Source organism: Conger conger, chromosome 8, assembly GCF_963514075.1.
Source record: "Conger conger chromosome 8, fConCon1.1, whole genome shotgun sequence".
Classification (NCBI taxonomy): Eukaryota; Metazoa; Chordata; class Actinopteri; order Anguilliformes; family Congridae; genus Conger; species Conger conger.
Window position 1 is genome coordinate 21,905,450 of NC_083767.1, and position 13,088 is coordinate 21,918,537.

At 41.9% G+C, this 13,088-nt stretch overlaps 1 protein-coding gene across 3 annotated transcripts in view; it reads right to left on the reverse strand.

Moving 5' to 3' along the window:
* Positions 1–13,088, reverse strand: part of slc30a9 (solute carrier family 30 member 9) — a 29,134-nt gene that overhangs the window by 7,303 nt on the left and 8,743 nt on the right. For all 3 annotated transcript variants that reach the window (XM_061252563.1, XM_061252561.1, XM_061252562.1), the window contains 9 exons: positions 11,988–12,087; positions 9,706–9,798; positions 9,171–9,253; positions 8,151–8,209; positions 7,634–7,701; positions 6,909–7,011; positions 6,038–6,093; positions 3,254–3,389; positions 835–874 (listed from right to left, as the gene is read on the reverse strand). In XM_061252563.1, the coding sequence (XP_061108547.1) occupies positions 835–874; positions 3,254–3,389; positions 6,038–6,093; positions 6,909–7,011; positions 7,634–7,701; positions 8,151–8,209; positions 9,171–9,253; positions 9,706–9,798; positions 11,988–12,087 (738 nt within the window). The remainder of the gene's footprint in view (positions 1–834; positions 875–3,253; positions 3,390–6,037; positions 6,094–6,908; positions 7,012–7,633; positions 7,702–8,150; positions 8,210–9,170; positions 9,254–9,705; positions 9,799–11,987; positions 12,088–13,088) is intronic.

The following is a 13,088-nucleotide window of genomic DNA, read 5'->3' on the forward strand; positions in this document are numbered from 1 at the left end:
CCACCATTTCCAGTCACCAGTGCAGATTAGCTCTTGGAACCGTTGCGTGTGGATAGTGGATTAGTGATTACTATGATGGCTTCACCTGATTGACCGTATTTTGTTTGACTTTCGATTCTCACCTAGCCCCTTTTAATTTGTTTGTATTTCGCGCTTGACCATTGCCTCATCCTATTTGATTCTTGCTTTAACCTTTGATTTGCTTGCACCTGTGTATTTCTTGAGATCGACAGCACTTGCTCACCTCAACTTTCGTTTTGCCCTTCTGCTTGGTGTATAGTGACTCTAGCCATATAGGTTAGTTAAGAGCATTTCAAGCAGGATTACACATCCTTCCATTGGGACACTATGATTCTTTTTTGAAGGCGACTCCGTTGGGGGCACGCCGTTCAGACTCTCGGTCATAGGCTGTGTTCCGAAGCACAGTATTCAAAGTTGCCCCCTACCCGCTAATCCTGTGAAGTCTAGCCAGGTTTAGTTAGTTCTGGTTAGGCAGAGACGGCCAGAGTTACTCATCGGTCTGCAGTTTTCACTTCCACTCCCCAATTTCACACTCCATTTCTCCATCCTTTATCCTGTTACAGTCTAACCCTGGACCTGGTCGTAACAGCAATATGTCACTTTTGTTATTCCTGTGGTGTTCTCCACCATTGTAAGTCACAAAGCGTACAAGTGTATGCTAAGAGAGTATAATGTAGTAGCGGTAGTATTGCTGCCAGTTTTTTTTACCTCAAAATAGCGAATTATTCTCATACAGTCTGAGGCCCAGATGGTGTAATATGGGGACAAAAATATTCTATCGGGTGGTGTGTCGCAGCTGTCAATGGGTCTTACCTCCCTCTGAGACCAGAGATCCAGCCAGAATGCAGTAGGCCTGAAGGATCACAAAACACAGAAATAACACTGTTACACAGCGTTTACCATTCATCCTCAGAATGACCAGACTATGGGCTCAATTGACCAAGATTAACTGCTTTGGTCTTATCCAATTAAACTGGCTTCACATACAGTGGGAGCAATAATTATTTGATCCCTTGCTGATTTTGTAGGTTTGCCCACTTACTACAAAGAATGGAACTGTGTAGAATTTTAATCATAGGAACATTTTAACATTGAGAGACAGAATATCACAAAATAATCCACAATAACAACATCATATAGATTTTATAAATTTATTATCGAATTTTTGATCCCCTACCAATCAGCAATAATTCTGGTTCCCACAGACCAGTTAGTTTTCCATTAGGAAGCACTCTCAACTCATTACCCATAACACCTGTGTCAACCCGTTACATCGTTATGTAGCTGTATAAAAGACACCTGTCCACACAATCAATCAGATTCCAATGTTTCCACCATGGGCAAGACAAAGGAGCTGTCTAAGGACATCAGGGACAAAATTGTAGACCTGCACAAGGCTGGGATGGGGTACAAGAAAATAAGCAAGCAGCTTGGTGAGAAGTTAACAACTGTTGGAGCAATTATTAGAAAATGGATCAATCTCCCTCAGTCTGGGGCTCCACGCAAGATCTCGCCTAGTGGAATATCAATGATCATGAGAAAGGTCAGGGATCAGCCCAGTGCTACACAGGAGGAGCTTGTTAATGACCTGAAGGCAATTGGGACCACAGTCACGAAGAGAACCATCAGTAACACACTACACCGTGAAGGATTAAAATCCTGCTGCACGGGCAAGGTTCCTCTGCAGAAGAAGACGCATGTACAGGCCCATTCTCAGCTAAGGGGACAGGATAACTTCACCATATCGAGGGGAGGATGAATGGGGCCATGTACCAGGAAATTTTGGGCGACAACGTCCTTCCCTCAGTGAGAGCACTGAAAATTGGTCGTAGATGGGTCTTCCAACATGACAATGAAACAAAACATACGGCCAAGGCAACAAAGGAGTGGCTCAAAAAGAAGCATATTAAGGTCCTGGAGTGGCCTAGCCAGTCTCCAGACCTAAATCCCATCTCAAATCTGTGGAGGGAGCTGAAGCTTCGAGTTGCCAAGCGACAGCCTCGGAACCTTAAGGATTTGGAGAGGATCTGCAAAGAGGAGTGGACCAAAATCCAACAAAGGTTTCTCCACCAAGTATTAAGTCCTATTGTTCTATGGATCAAATACTTATTTCATGTGAAAATATGATATTAAATTTGTAAAACTTGTATGATGTTATTATGGATTATTTTGTGATATTCGGTCTCTCAATGTTAAAATGTACCTATGATTAAAATTCTACACAGTTCCATTGTTTGTAAGTGGGCACACCTACAAAATCAGGAAGGGATGAAATAATTATTGCTCCCACTGTAATTGTACAGCGTGTTCACTGTCACTGAAATTAACACAATCTTACAGTTGTATGCAACACATTGGCCAGGTACTTGTCACTCAAAGCCAGTAGAGAAAAACAAGGAATAGATTTAAGGACACGATCAAATAAAGGCACAAACTAAAATAAACAGACATATAAACAAGAAAAAACCCCCACAAAAACTGCAAACTATTATTAAATAATTAACAACTAAAAATCACTTGAAATAATTAACTATTTTCAGACAGAATAATATTATCAACGCTTCTTAATTAGCAAGGTAAATTGACAGGCTTATGTTAATAGCAAGGTCTTGCCGACTTTCAGACATTAAATCCCTATCCAAAGCAAGCTTTCTGGCAGTCCATCTACCAAGGGGCTGATTCCAATCGCTTATTTTTACATTTATATTTTCCTTTTTCCTGCACCTAGCTCTACCCATCGGAAGAGGCTAGAGAAAGGCTCAAAAAAGAAGTGAAGATGGGGAAACTGAGAAAACATGAATCAGGCAAATAGAACGTCCTTGCTCCTCAATGGAGCGTCAGCTCAAAGCCACGTCAGTTACAGATGTGGGGGCAAAGGATGCGCTTGCATTTCCTGGCCCGAAGGCAAGATTGGGAGGTTCCTGGCTTCTACTACTAGCTCCTAGATGTAACAATTAACGGGTTGGAATGTCTTTATAGACAGCGGACCTTGATCAATTTCTGCATCAGGAGCAAGGAAGAAGGAAAAAAAAGCTATTAAATAAGCTGGTAAATAAGCTATTTCAATGAGCACTCAAACTGACAGGAAAGCAACCCAGAGCGGCACCCTGGGTAATATCCACTGGGGGTGCACCATCTTAGGCACTGTTCGGCACACTGCTCGACGGCCGCTCTATTTGTTGGCAGGAGTTTCTTATGCCGGAATCATAACCGCCACCGGCGAGCGGCTCACCCAGAGCAGGGACTCCATTGGCTGCGGGTTCATGAGTCCCACGATGCCGTGATACCAGGATAGCCCTGCCCCCATCATGAAGATGCCCACCCCACTAATGAGGGAGGCGATGTAGCGCATGTTGGTGAAGCCATACCTGCAGGGATATTTTGGTATTTTTTACTATAAGGGTTTATTTTCAATGTTATTGACACAAAAACATTGACAATGATACAAAACATATGAACAATGCCTACATGCACAAATAATCAATCTAATCATTAGCTGATGATGTCTTGAGAAGGATCGCTTCTCAATATGCACTCAGTGATCACTTTTAGGTAGACCTGTACCCCAGCTTGTTCAGCTTTTCAGACCAAATGACAGAATGGGGAAAACATGTGATCTAAGTGACTTTGATGGTGGAATGATTGTTGGTGCCAGACAGGGAGGTTTGAGTATCTCAGAAACTGCTGATCTCCTGAGATTTTCACACACAACAGTCTCTACAGTTTGCAGAAAAAAAAGAACATCCAGTGAGCAGTAGTTCTGCAGGCAAAAACACCTTGTTAATGAGAGAGGTTAGAGGAGAAGGGCCAGACTGGTCAAAGCTAACAGAAAGGTGACAGTAATGCAAATAACCACGCATTACAACAGTGGTAGTGTACAACAGAAGAGCATTTCCGAACACAAGTCAAACATCTACAGTGCATCCGAAAAGTATTCACAGCGCTTCACTTTTTCCACATTTTGTTATGTTACAGCCTTATTCTAAAATTGATTAAATTCATTTTTTTCCTCCAAATTCTACACACAATACCCCATAATGACAATGTGAAAAAAGTTTATTTGAGATTTTTGCAAATTTATAAAAAACAAAAAACTAAGAGATCACATGTACATAGGTATTCACAGCCTTTGCCAAGAAGCTCAAAATTGAGCTCAGGTGCATCCTGTTTCCACTGATCAACCATGAGATGTTTCTACAGCTTAATTCAGCTGATTGGACATGATTTGGAAAGGCACACACCTGTCTGTATAAGGTCCCACAGTTGACAGTGCATGTCGGAGCACAAACCAAGCATGAAGTCAAAGGAATTGTCTGTAGACCTCCGAGACAGGATTGTCTCGAGGCACAAATCTGGGGAAGGGTACAGAAAAATGTCTGCTGCTTTGAAGGTCCAAATGAGCACAGTGGCCTCCATCATCCATAAATGGAAGAAATTTGGAACCACCAGGACTCTTCCTAGAGCTGGCCGCCCGTCTAAACTGAGTCAGGGAGGTGACCAAGAACCCAATGGTCACTCTGTCAGAGCTCCAGCGTTCCTCTGCAGCAATCCACCAATCAGGCCTGTATGGTAGAGTGGCCAGACAGAAGCCACTCTACCACTCTAGCTCTACCACTCTAGGCACATGGCAGCCCGCCTGGAGTTTGCCAAAAGGCACCTGAAGGACTCTCAGACCATGAGAAACAAAATTGTCTGGTCTGATGAGACAAAGATTGAACTCTTTGGCGTGAATGCCAGGCGTCATGTTTGGAGGAAACCAGGCACCGCTCATCCATCCATCCATTATCTGAACCTGCTTATCCTGATCAGGGTCACAGGGGGGCTGGAGCCTATCCCAGCATACATTGGGCGAAAGGCAGGAATACACCCAGGACAGGTCGCCAGTCTATCGCAGGGCACACACACCATTCACTCACACACTCATACCTACGGGCAATTTAGACTCTCCAATCAGCCTAACATGCATGTCTTTGGACTGTGGGAGGAAACCGGAGTACCCGGAGGAAACCCACGCAGACACGGGGAGAACATGCAAACTCTGCACAGAGAGGCCCCGGCCGACGGGGATTCGAACCCAGGACCTCCTTGCTGTGAGGCGGCAGTGCTACCCACTGCACCATCCGTGCCGCCCGGCACCGCTCATCACCTGGCCAATACCATCCCTACAGTGAAGCATGGTGGTGGCAGCATCATGCTGTGGGGATGTTTTTCAGCGGCAGGAACTGGGAGACTAGTCAGGATTGTGGGAAAGATGAATGCAGCAATGTACAGAGACATCCTGGATGAAAACCTGCTCCAGAGAGCTCTTGACCTCAGACTGGGGCAACAGTTCATCTTTCAGCAGGACAACGACCCTAAGCACACAGCCAAAATATCAAAGGAGAGGCTTCAGGACAACTCTGGAGAGATCTGAAAATGGCTGTGCACCGACGCTCCCCATCCAACCTGATGGAGCTTGAGAGGTGCTGCAAATAGGAATGGGCGAAACTAGATAGGTGTGCCAAGCTTTTGGCATCATATTCAAAAAGACTTGAGGCTGTAATTGCTGCCAAAGGTGCATCAACAAAGTATTGAGCAAAGGCTGTGAATACTTATGTACATGTGATTTCTTAGTTTTTTATTTTTAATAAATTTGTTAAAATTTCCAAAAAACTTAATTCATGTTGTCATTATGGGGTGTTGTGTGTAGTATTTTGAGGGAAAAAAAAGAATTTATTCCATTTTGGAATAAGGCTGTAACATAACAAAATGTGGGAAAAGTGAAGCGCTGTGAATACTTTCCGGGTGCACTGTAAGTGCATAGACTACAGCAGCAGAAGACTTAAGTCTAAACAAAATAATAAATACCAAATAAAGTGCTCACTGAGTGGCGATCAAGGTGTTCAATTAGGATAATGCATTCATTTGGGCAATAACTGCATTAGTGGAACTGTTAACATGAAACGCAATGTCTGAAATTAATTTTAAGAGCCCTAAATTAAATATAAGACAATAAATGTGAATAAATGTTTCTTACGGGTGCACAGCATCAGGGTTCCTTACTGACTGACTAATGCCCAAAGCCAACAGGGCCTGAGAGAGAGAGAAGAGAGGAGAGAGAGAGAAGAGTGAGAAGAGAGAGATTATTACATCCTCTCAATTGGGGTAAATTACAATGGCATCAATATGAATTAAGGTTATGTTCCACCTAAAACACATCTTTCGTCTTCCAGATCACTTCAGAGATACATACTTAAATTATCATGAGGTATGAACTTGAAAAGCTAAATTCCGACATCTAAATTTACTTTATTCAAGATGGCAAACATTACAAATTCAAACATTTTTGTAGCAGTCTATAATCTGAACCAAGTAAGATGTTGTTATAATTCTTTCAGATTCTAAATAAAACATGCTTGAAGATAAAAAATGAAAATACATTTTTTATCACAAGTACCCAAATAGTCATTTTTCTCAAAATTTCATATTTTTCATGAAGACAAATTATGAAATTTTGGGAACTAATGCTGAACCCTCCCCTAAAGCTTATAAAATAATCGGCTCAAAACACATATGGAGTAAAGGCTTGCAAAGTTTCATGATGATAGGACGACTATGCACCGAGACAAATGGTAATACATGGAGACAAATTGAGTCCTGTAATATCGTCCAAAATCAGGTTGAGAAAATTGACTCCAAAGATAGAAATGGAAATTATACTAATTTCACCATACACATGGTCGTACACATTCAAATGGTGGTATTATCCTGAAAGTTGTATAGTTGAGGGATGATTTGCAGCAGTGAACAGAAAAAGGTCTATTTGACTGAAAATGTGATTTCATCAGTGAAACAGAATCTTAAGCATAATATGCAATATGCACAAAACACACGGGGGCGGGGCTCACTTGGTTGCAGGTGTCGGCTAGTGAGTGGATGGCCTCAGAGAACATGCTGGCTGATCCAGTGTAGACCCAAGCCAAGAGCTTGAAGATGAAATTCAGCCCATTTCTAAAAACGGAGAAGGAAGCACAGCCATTAGCAATCAAAATTTAAACAAAATGGTGAAGAAACGTCCTTAAAGGTTACCCTTTGACCGCACTACTTCCTGGCCTGCTCTCTAAGCATGGGCGTGGCCACGACTCCCAGGCATGCGACCGTAGATGACCATACGTGTCCTCTCATTCAATCACTCTAATTCAATTGACTAACTGAATCAGGCGTGCACCTCATGACCCCGGTCTCATGTATGGCCTGAGTGCTCCCTTTAACTCATTCTGCGCTTGCACATTTTTTACATCGGCCACAGATAGCTTAAGACATAGCCCATGATACCATTCCTTTCATAAAGAAAATTCACAGACTATAAAAATTAATAAAACATCTAAAAAGGCTTCAGAAAATTTTGAGTCAGGCTGAAAAAATGAGAATGAAAATCTAACAAATACTGTAAACAAGACTACTAATGATAAGGCTAATTTTTGTGAATTACATTTCTGCTTCCTTTACACATGAACACAGCATTGTGGTATCCGCCCATACCTGCCATCATCATAGAGTCAATCGAATACTGAGAAGTTTGGCCATTATTATCGAGCATTAATAAATTATGCTCACAGCTTCATAAACTTACATGCACATGGCGACCATCACCACCTTCCCTGGGCCTTGTAAAAACGTGGTCCGCTTACCCGATCGAGGCTGTGTGTAACACAGGAGAGAGTGGGGGAAGGGGGGGCGCATATTACAGGTACAGTTAAAATCCCCAAAAAACACAAAAGTCCAACAATTTACAGTATGCACTCCCCTCACTTTTCTAGTCAATCTAGTGTTATTAAGAAACAATATATAGAGGCTGCCAGCAATGCACATTGTGACTATGGGGTCAAAAAGTCATGAGATGGAAAAAAAGGGGGTCTGCGGGGTTTAGTTGGGAAGAATGGTCAAACAGCAACAAAAACAAAAACCCTGAATCTATCCGACGGTCACACGTTAAGCTCGCACAAAAGACTGGTAAAACCGTTGTGCAATATGCAACATACCATCACCAGCTTAAACCACTCAAGCCTTGTAAAAATCACTGCGGTTCCTGCTAAAAACTAAGCTTAAAGACTGACATGGCTATTAGAACACCGGACAGGCAAACTCACCTTTGTGTTGCCCCAGAAATCTTTGTATTCTTTCAAAAGCTGCTGATTGCGAAATAAATCTGGAAATGCAGGGGAACAGTTTTATGTTTTTTAGAAATCCAAAAAAAACTAAGCATACCAAGTGTATCATGACAAGCCCACAGGTCTCTCTGATAACTTCACAGATGCCTATAGCCAGACCATGTGTATTTGTCTTCAAAAGTTAATATCTACGGTAAATGCATAGACGATGCCAATTGTCAAGTATTTATTAGTCAATTCAGATATAAGTTCAATAAATGCATAGAACTATGAACCTCAGTTACGGACTGACCAGAAAGGTAAGCATTAACCAAAGTATGATGAAATAGATTCACCCAACCAATAGATTACAAATAATACTATATTCAGGTATGTACGGTAAATACATCTATGGTATGGTAAGTAACTCTGTAAGTTAGATTAGCGATTTTGGAGCGTGTTTTGATTTCGAAAATAATCACGCTATATGAATTTCTTTCTTAATATTTCTTAATTGAAGATCGGACATCGTACTTACTTAAAAACTACCAGTTTGTTAGAAGTGTTGTTATGGAATATACATTTCGATCCGTAAGCATTTGCACAGCGGTACAATATCTGGCTCTGTACATCAGCACATTGGATTTTAAATGAAACAATGAATGAGGTTAAAGTGCAGACTGTCACATTTAATGTGAGGGTATTTAGATTCATATTGGGTGACCCATGTAGGAATTACATTCCTTTTTACGCAGAGTCCCCCCCATTTTAGGGGACCAAAAGCAATTGGACAGTTGGCTTCTCAGCCGTTTCTGATTTGTCAGGAGACCTTATTGCAGGAATAAGAAATCTTTCAGCTTTTTAACACTGAAAATAACACCAAAATGTTGGTTAATCGCTCAGCACTAAAAACCAGGCATATCTGCTACTGATTCAGATAGCCACAGGAAGTACATCGGCACTTGCAGGCAAATATAAGTATGAATGGTAAATACACATTTATATGTGGTAAAGGCCTACTTTCTTTATACTCCATCTCCACCTCACTCCTCAGGTTCCTCTCCCTGGCAAGTGCTTCCTGGCTACCCCACACTTCCAGAGCCCTGCAAACCAGAGAGAAGCTTCACGCTCAACCCTCTCAACAGAGCAGCGTGAGAGTTGCGAAATTCACAGGGCAGGTAGAACAGACCCACACGGGTTATATTTAGGACCCGGCTCCTCCTAAATACAGGAAACCACATTATCATTATCTTTATCTTTTTTTTAAATGCCCTCTTCTCTGGCCTGAGAAGAGTGAGCTCTGTGAGCTTTTGTGAGGAGAGACCAGCAGTGCGAAGGGAGCACTTCAAACAATTCATTTATTTGTTTCAGCTGGCTGTTAAATCGGCATTTGAATCCTGCAGATCAAAAGAATCCTCCTCTCCATTCAGAATTCCAGCATGCCAAATGCTGAAGGTAGGCCAAAACCTTACTGGCTCACAAAATATGAACTTTGAACTGGGATTTTTATATACTGGGTCTATGTGAAGCAGAATGTGGGTTGAGGGGTACGAACTTTGACTCCACGTCAGAGCGCAGGAAGACTGTAAACGCTTCGGTGTCATCATGGGGACTGCGTCGACGGATCTTCCGCAGCTGCTCCAGGTCACTATGGGAGTGGATTGTCGGAAGAAAAGGAAAAAAAAAAAAAGGAAAAGGAAAAATGTCACATTGAGAAGAACAGGATCCAGTCACAGACACACCAGTTCAGCCTGCCAGGGGGGAATCCAAACCCATCACCGTTAATGACATAATCAGTGCGGTGCGCTGGCTTGTTAACCCATTTGGAACACTGAATGCTGGGAGCCTTCATCCTAAGTCATGTCAGAGAGCAACAGTTTAGCAAGCAGGCAAAACATTGCAACGCTTTTGGTCAGCGCTACTCAACTCCAGTGTCGGCAGGCATTTGTTTCAACCGTGCACTACACCACCTGATTTCACCAATTAACTTATTATTTGAACCAAGCAGGTAAAATAATTAGTGAAATCAGGAGGTGTAGCACACGGTCGGAGCGAATACTTGCAGACACTGCTGTCTGCAGGATGAGGAGTTGAGTAGCACTGCTTTAGGTGCTGATGGGAAATGTAGTTCAGGAGGTCCCATTAACACAGCTGCATGCCCAGGACTACTTCACTGCCATGGAATAAATCAGGTTTTAAATATATGGTTATGTATGGTTTGAATCACAGAGCCTTTAATAAACTTCAGACCTGACAGGCCAAAGATCCATCAGGAACTTTTACTGGTAAACACAACTCTTACTTGTGGATATGTTGACCCTGCATGTCACCAAACATTACGGAGGAATGAAGATGCTTCAGTTCAATGGCCATATTTCAAATACCCCTCACGAGCATCATTTGAAGTACAAATTAAATTGGAGACCTGAGGTTTAAATCCTTGTCCTGCTGGACACTTATTACACTCTTGGAGAATGGCTTTAACCTACAGTCCCCTCCAAGAGTATTAGAACAGCAAGATTGCTATACACTGAAGACAACTTTGAGATTGAGGTCAAAAGATGAACATGAAATGACAGATCTGAATTTCAACTATTATTTCCCAGTATTTTTACCTAGATTTGTTAAACAGCCAAGTACATATCACCTTTTAGATCAGACCACCCACTTTTTAGGTGAGCAAATTGCCCAGATGTATCCTGGTTAAACAATAAATAGGTCTGAATGTCTACTCTTGGTTTTCGCCTTGGGTTTTCGCCTGTGAAGACTGCTTTTTTGTCCGAAAAGATAAACCAACATGAAGACCATGAGAGCTGTCTTTGGGAGAAAAGCAAGCCATTTTGAAGTGGGGAAATGATTAGAGAAACATTGTGAGAGCTGTGAGGAAAAAGGATCAGGCAGTGACATCTCCTCAGGGCAGGGGTCACGGTATCTCAATCAACCATTCAAGGAAGACATAAAAAGCAGCAATATAGAGGCTATACCACAAGATGCAAAGCACTTGTCAGTAGTAAGAATCGGAAGATGAAATTACAATTTGCAAAAAAGTACAGAAATGAGCCACAAAAGTTCTGGAACAAGGTTTTATGGACTGATGAGACCAAGATGAACCTCAACCAAAGTGATGGAAAGGCCAATGTCAATGTGTGGAGAAAAAAGGGATTTGCTCATGATCCAAAACTTACAAGCTCATCTGTGAAGTACGGTGGAGGCTTGGACTTCAATCGCTGCTTCTGGAGTGGGCTTACTAATCTTTATTGATGATGCAACTCATGATGGTAGCAGCAGGATGAATTCAGAAGTATACAAATACATTCTGTCTGCCACCTTACAGAGAAATGTGTCCAAACTAATTGGGAGGACCTTCATCATGCAGCAAGACAATGACCAAGAACTGGCCAAGTCAATCACCAGACCTTAACCCAATTGAGCATGCATTAGACCTCAGGAAGAGGAGATCAAAAAAAATTACTGAAAGAGGCTGTAGTAAAAGCCTGAAACACATCACAAAAGAAGAATGTAACAGTTTGTTAATCAAAAAATTGGTGGTCTGATACCAAAGGTGCTATGTTAAGTAGTTTAACACATCTAGGTGTAAATACCAGAAAATAAAACCTGAAATTCTTAACTATTGTCTCGTGTTCAAGGAATTGGCCTTGCTGTTCCAATACTTTTGGAGGGGAGTTATGCTAACCACATAAAGAACCATACAGTTATGTTAACGACACAAAATAAAGAAATGAACAGTGCGTCCTACTAGGCCAGTAATTGGACCAGAAATTTCCTCATGGACTGAATGAAGGCATGTTGTAGCATTTAGAGTGCTGGGCTTCTTACCTGGGTTTCAGACAGAACTCGTTCATGGCTCTAACAGCTGTGATGAAGTTATTTTGGGTGTACTTCGCACCATACTCCCTCTTCTTCAGTACAGCCCGCACTGAGGAAAGAACCCCCATTGTGGTAATTACGTAAAGGAAAGTACCCAAAGAGATACCCCAAAGTGACTGTTAAGCAGAGCTGATGAAACAAGCCTTTGGGTTGCACCAGGAGTTAACTTGCAGTGGTTTCGTGGTTCATTTGGCACTTCTGCCTCAGGAGATCTGCCAGACAGCAGGAGATTTTTTTTCCACAGTAAGTACTTGTTGCTTGCATAACCACCACCAGGTGGCATATGTTAGCACACTAATCCACAGTGGTCTTTTTCATTAGGAAAAGCACTCATTATCATGAAAGATCTGAAAAGTCTGTTTGCGGAAGTAACCACAAATTAGTACCATGAAAGTAATGTTTTTTCACCAAAGTACTAGCCCATGACAGTATACAGGTAATTGGTGACGAATTACAATTTTATTCATAAGTATACCTTAATTACCTCTAGGGTCTTTCAGCGAACTTATCCCTGGTTATGGGTATGCACTTTGTTGTACGTCGCTCTGGATAAGAGCGTCTGCCAAATGCCAATAATGTAATGTAATGTAATGTAATTTACTTGTTTTTTCAGCCATCACCCTGAAATGTTTAATTATTTGAAATCTACAGTCATTCAGATCAATAGCGAGCCATAGCTACACGCATTAGCACTTGCGGGGGAGGGGTGGGTGAACACCCCATCACTTTATCCCTCACAAGTTCACAGGCAGAAATGAACAATATCATTGTTTTATGGTCGCTTGTTACATTATATCCCTGTCCGGCTTTGCAAACAAATATCAAGCCCTGCTGCAAAAAAACAGCTTAAGCTAGGTTTTGAAACAGCTGGTAGCTGGTTGACCAGTTAGACCAGCTCCATACTTAATATGGTTTGATCAGCTCAAGCTATGTCTTGAAACAGATAGGTAGCTGGCATCTCAAGCTGGTCATCGCTGGTAAAGAGAGAGGACAGCAAGTCAGCCTATTCTTTTTTTATTTTTATTTTTTTTAACTTGGGCACGGACGTGT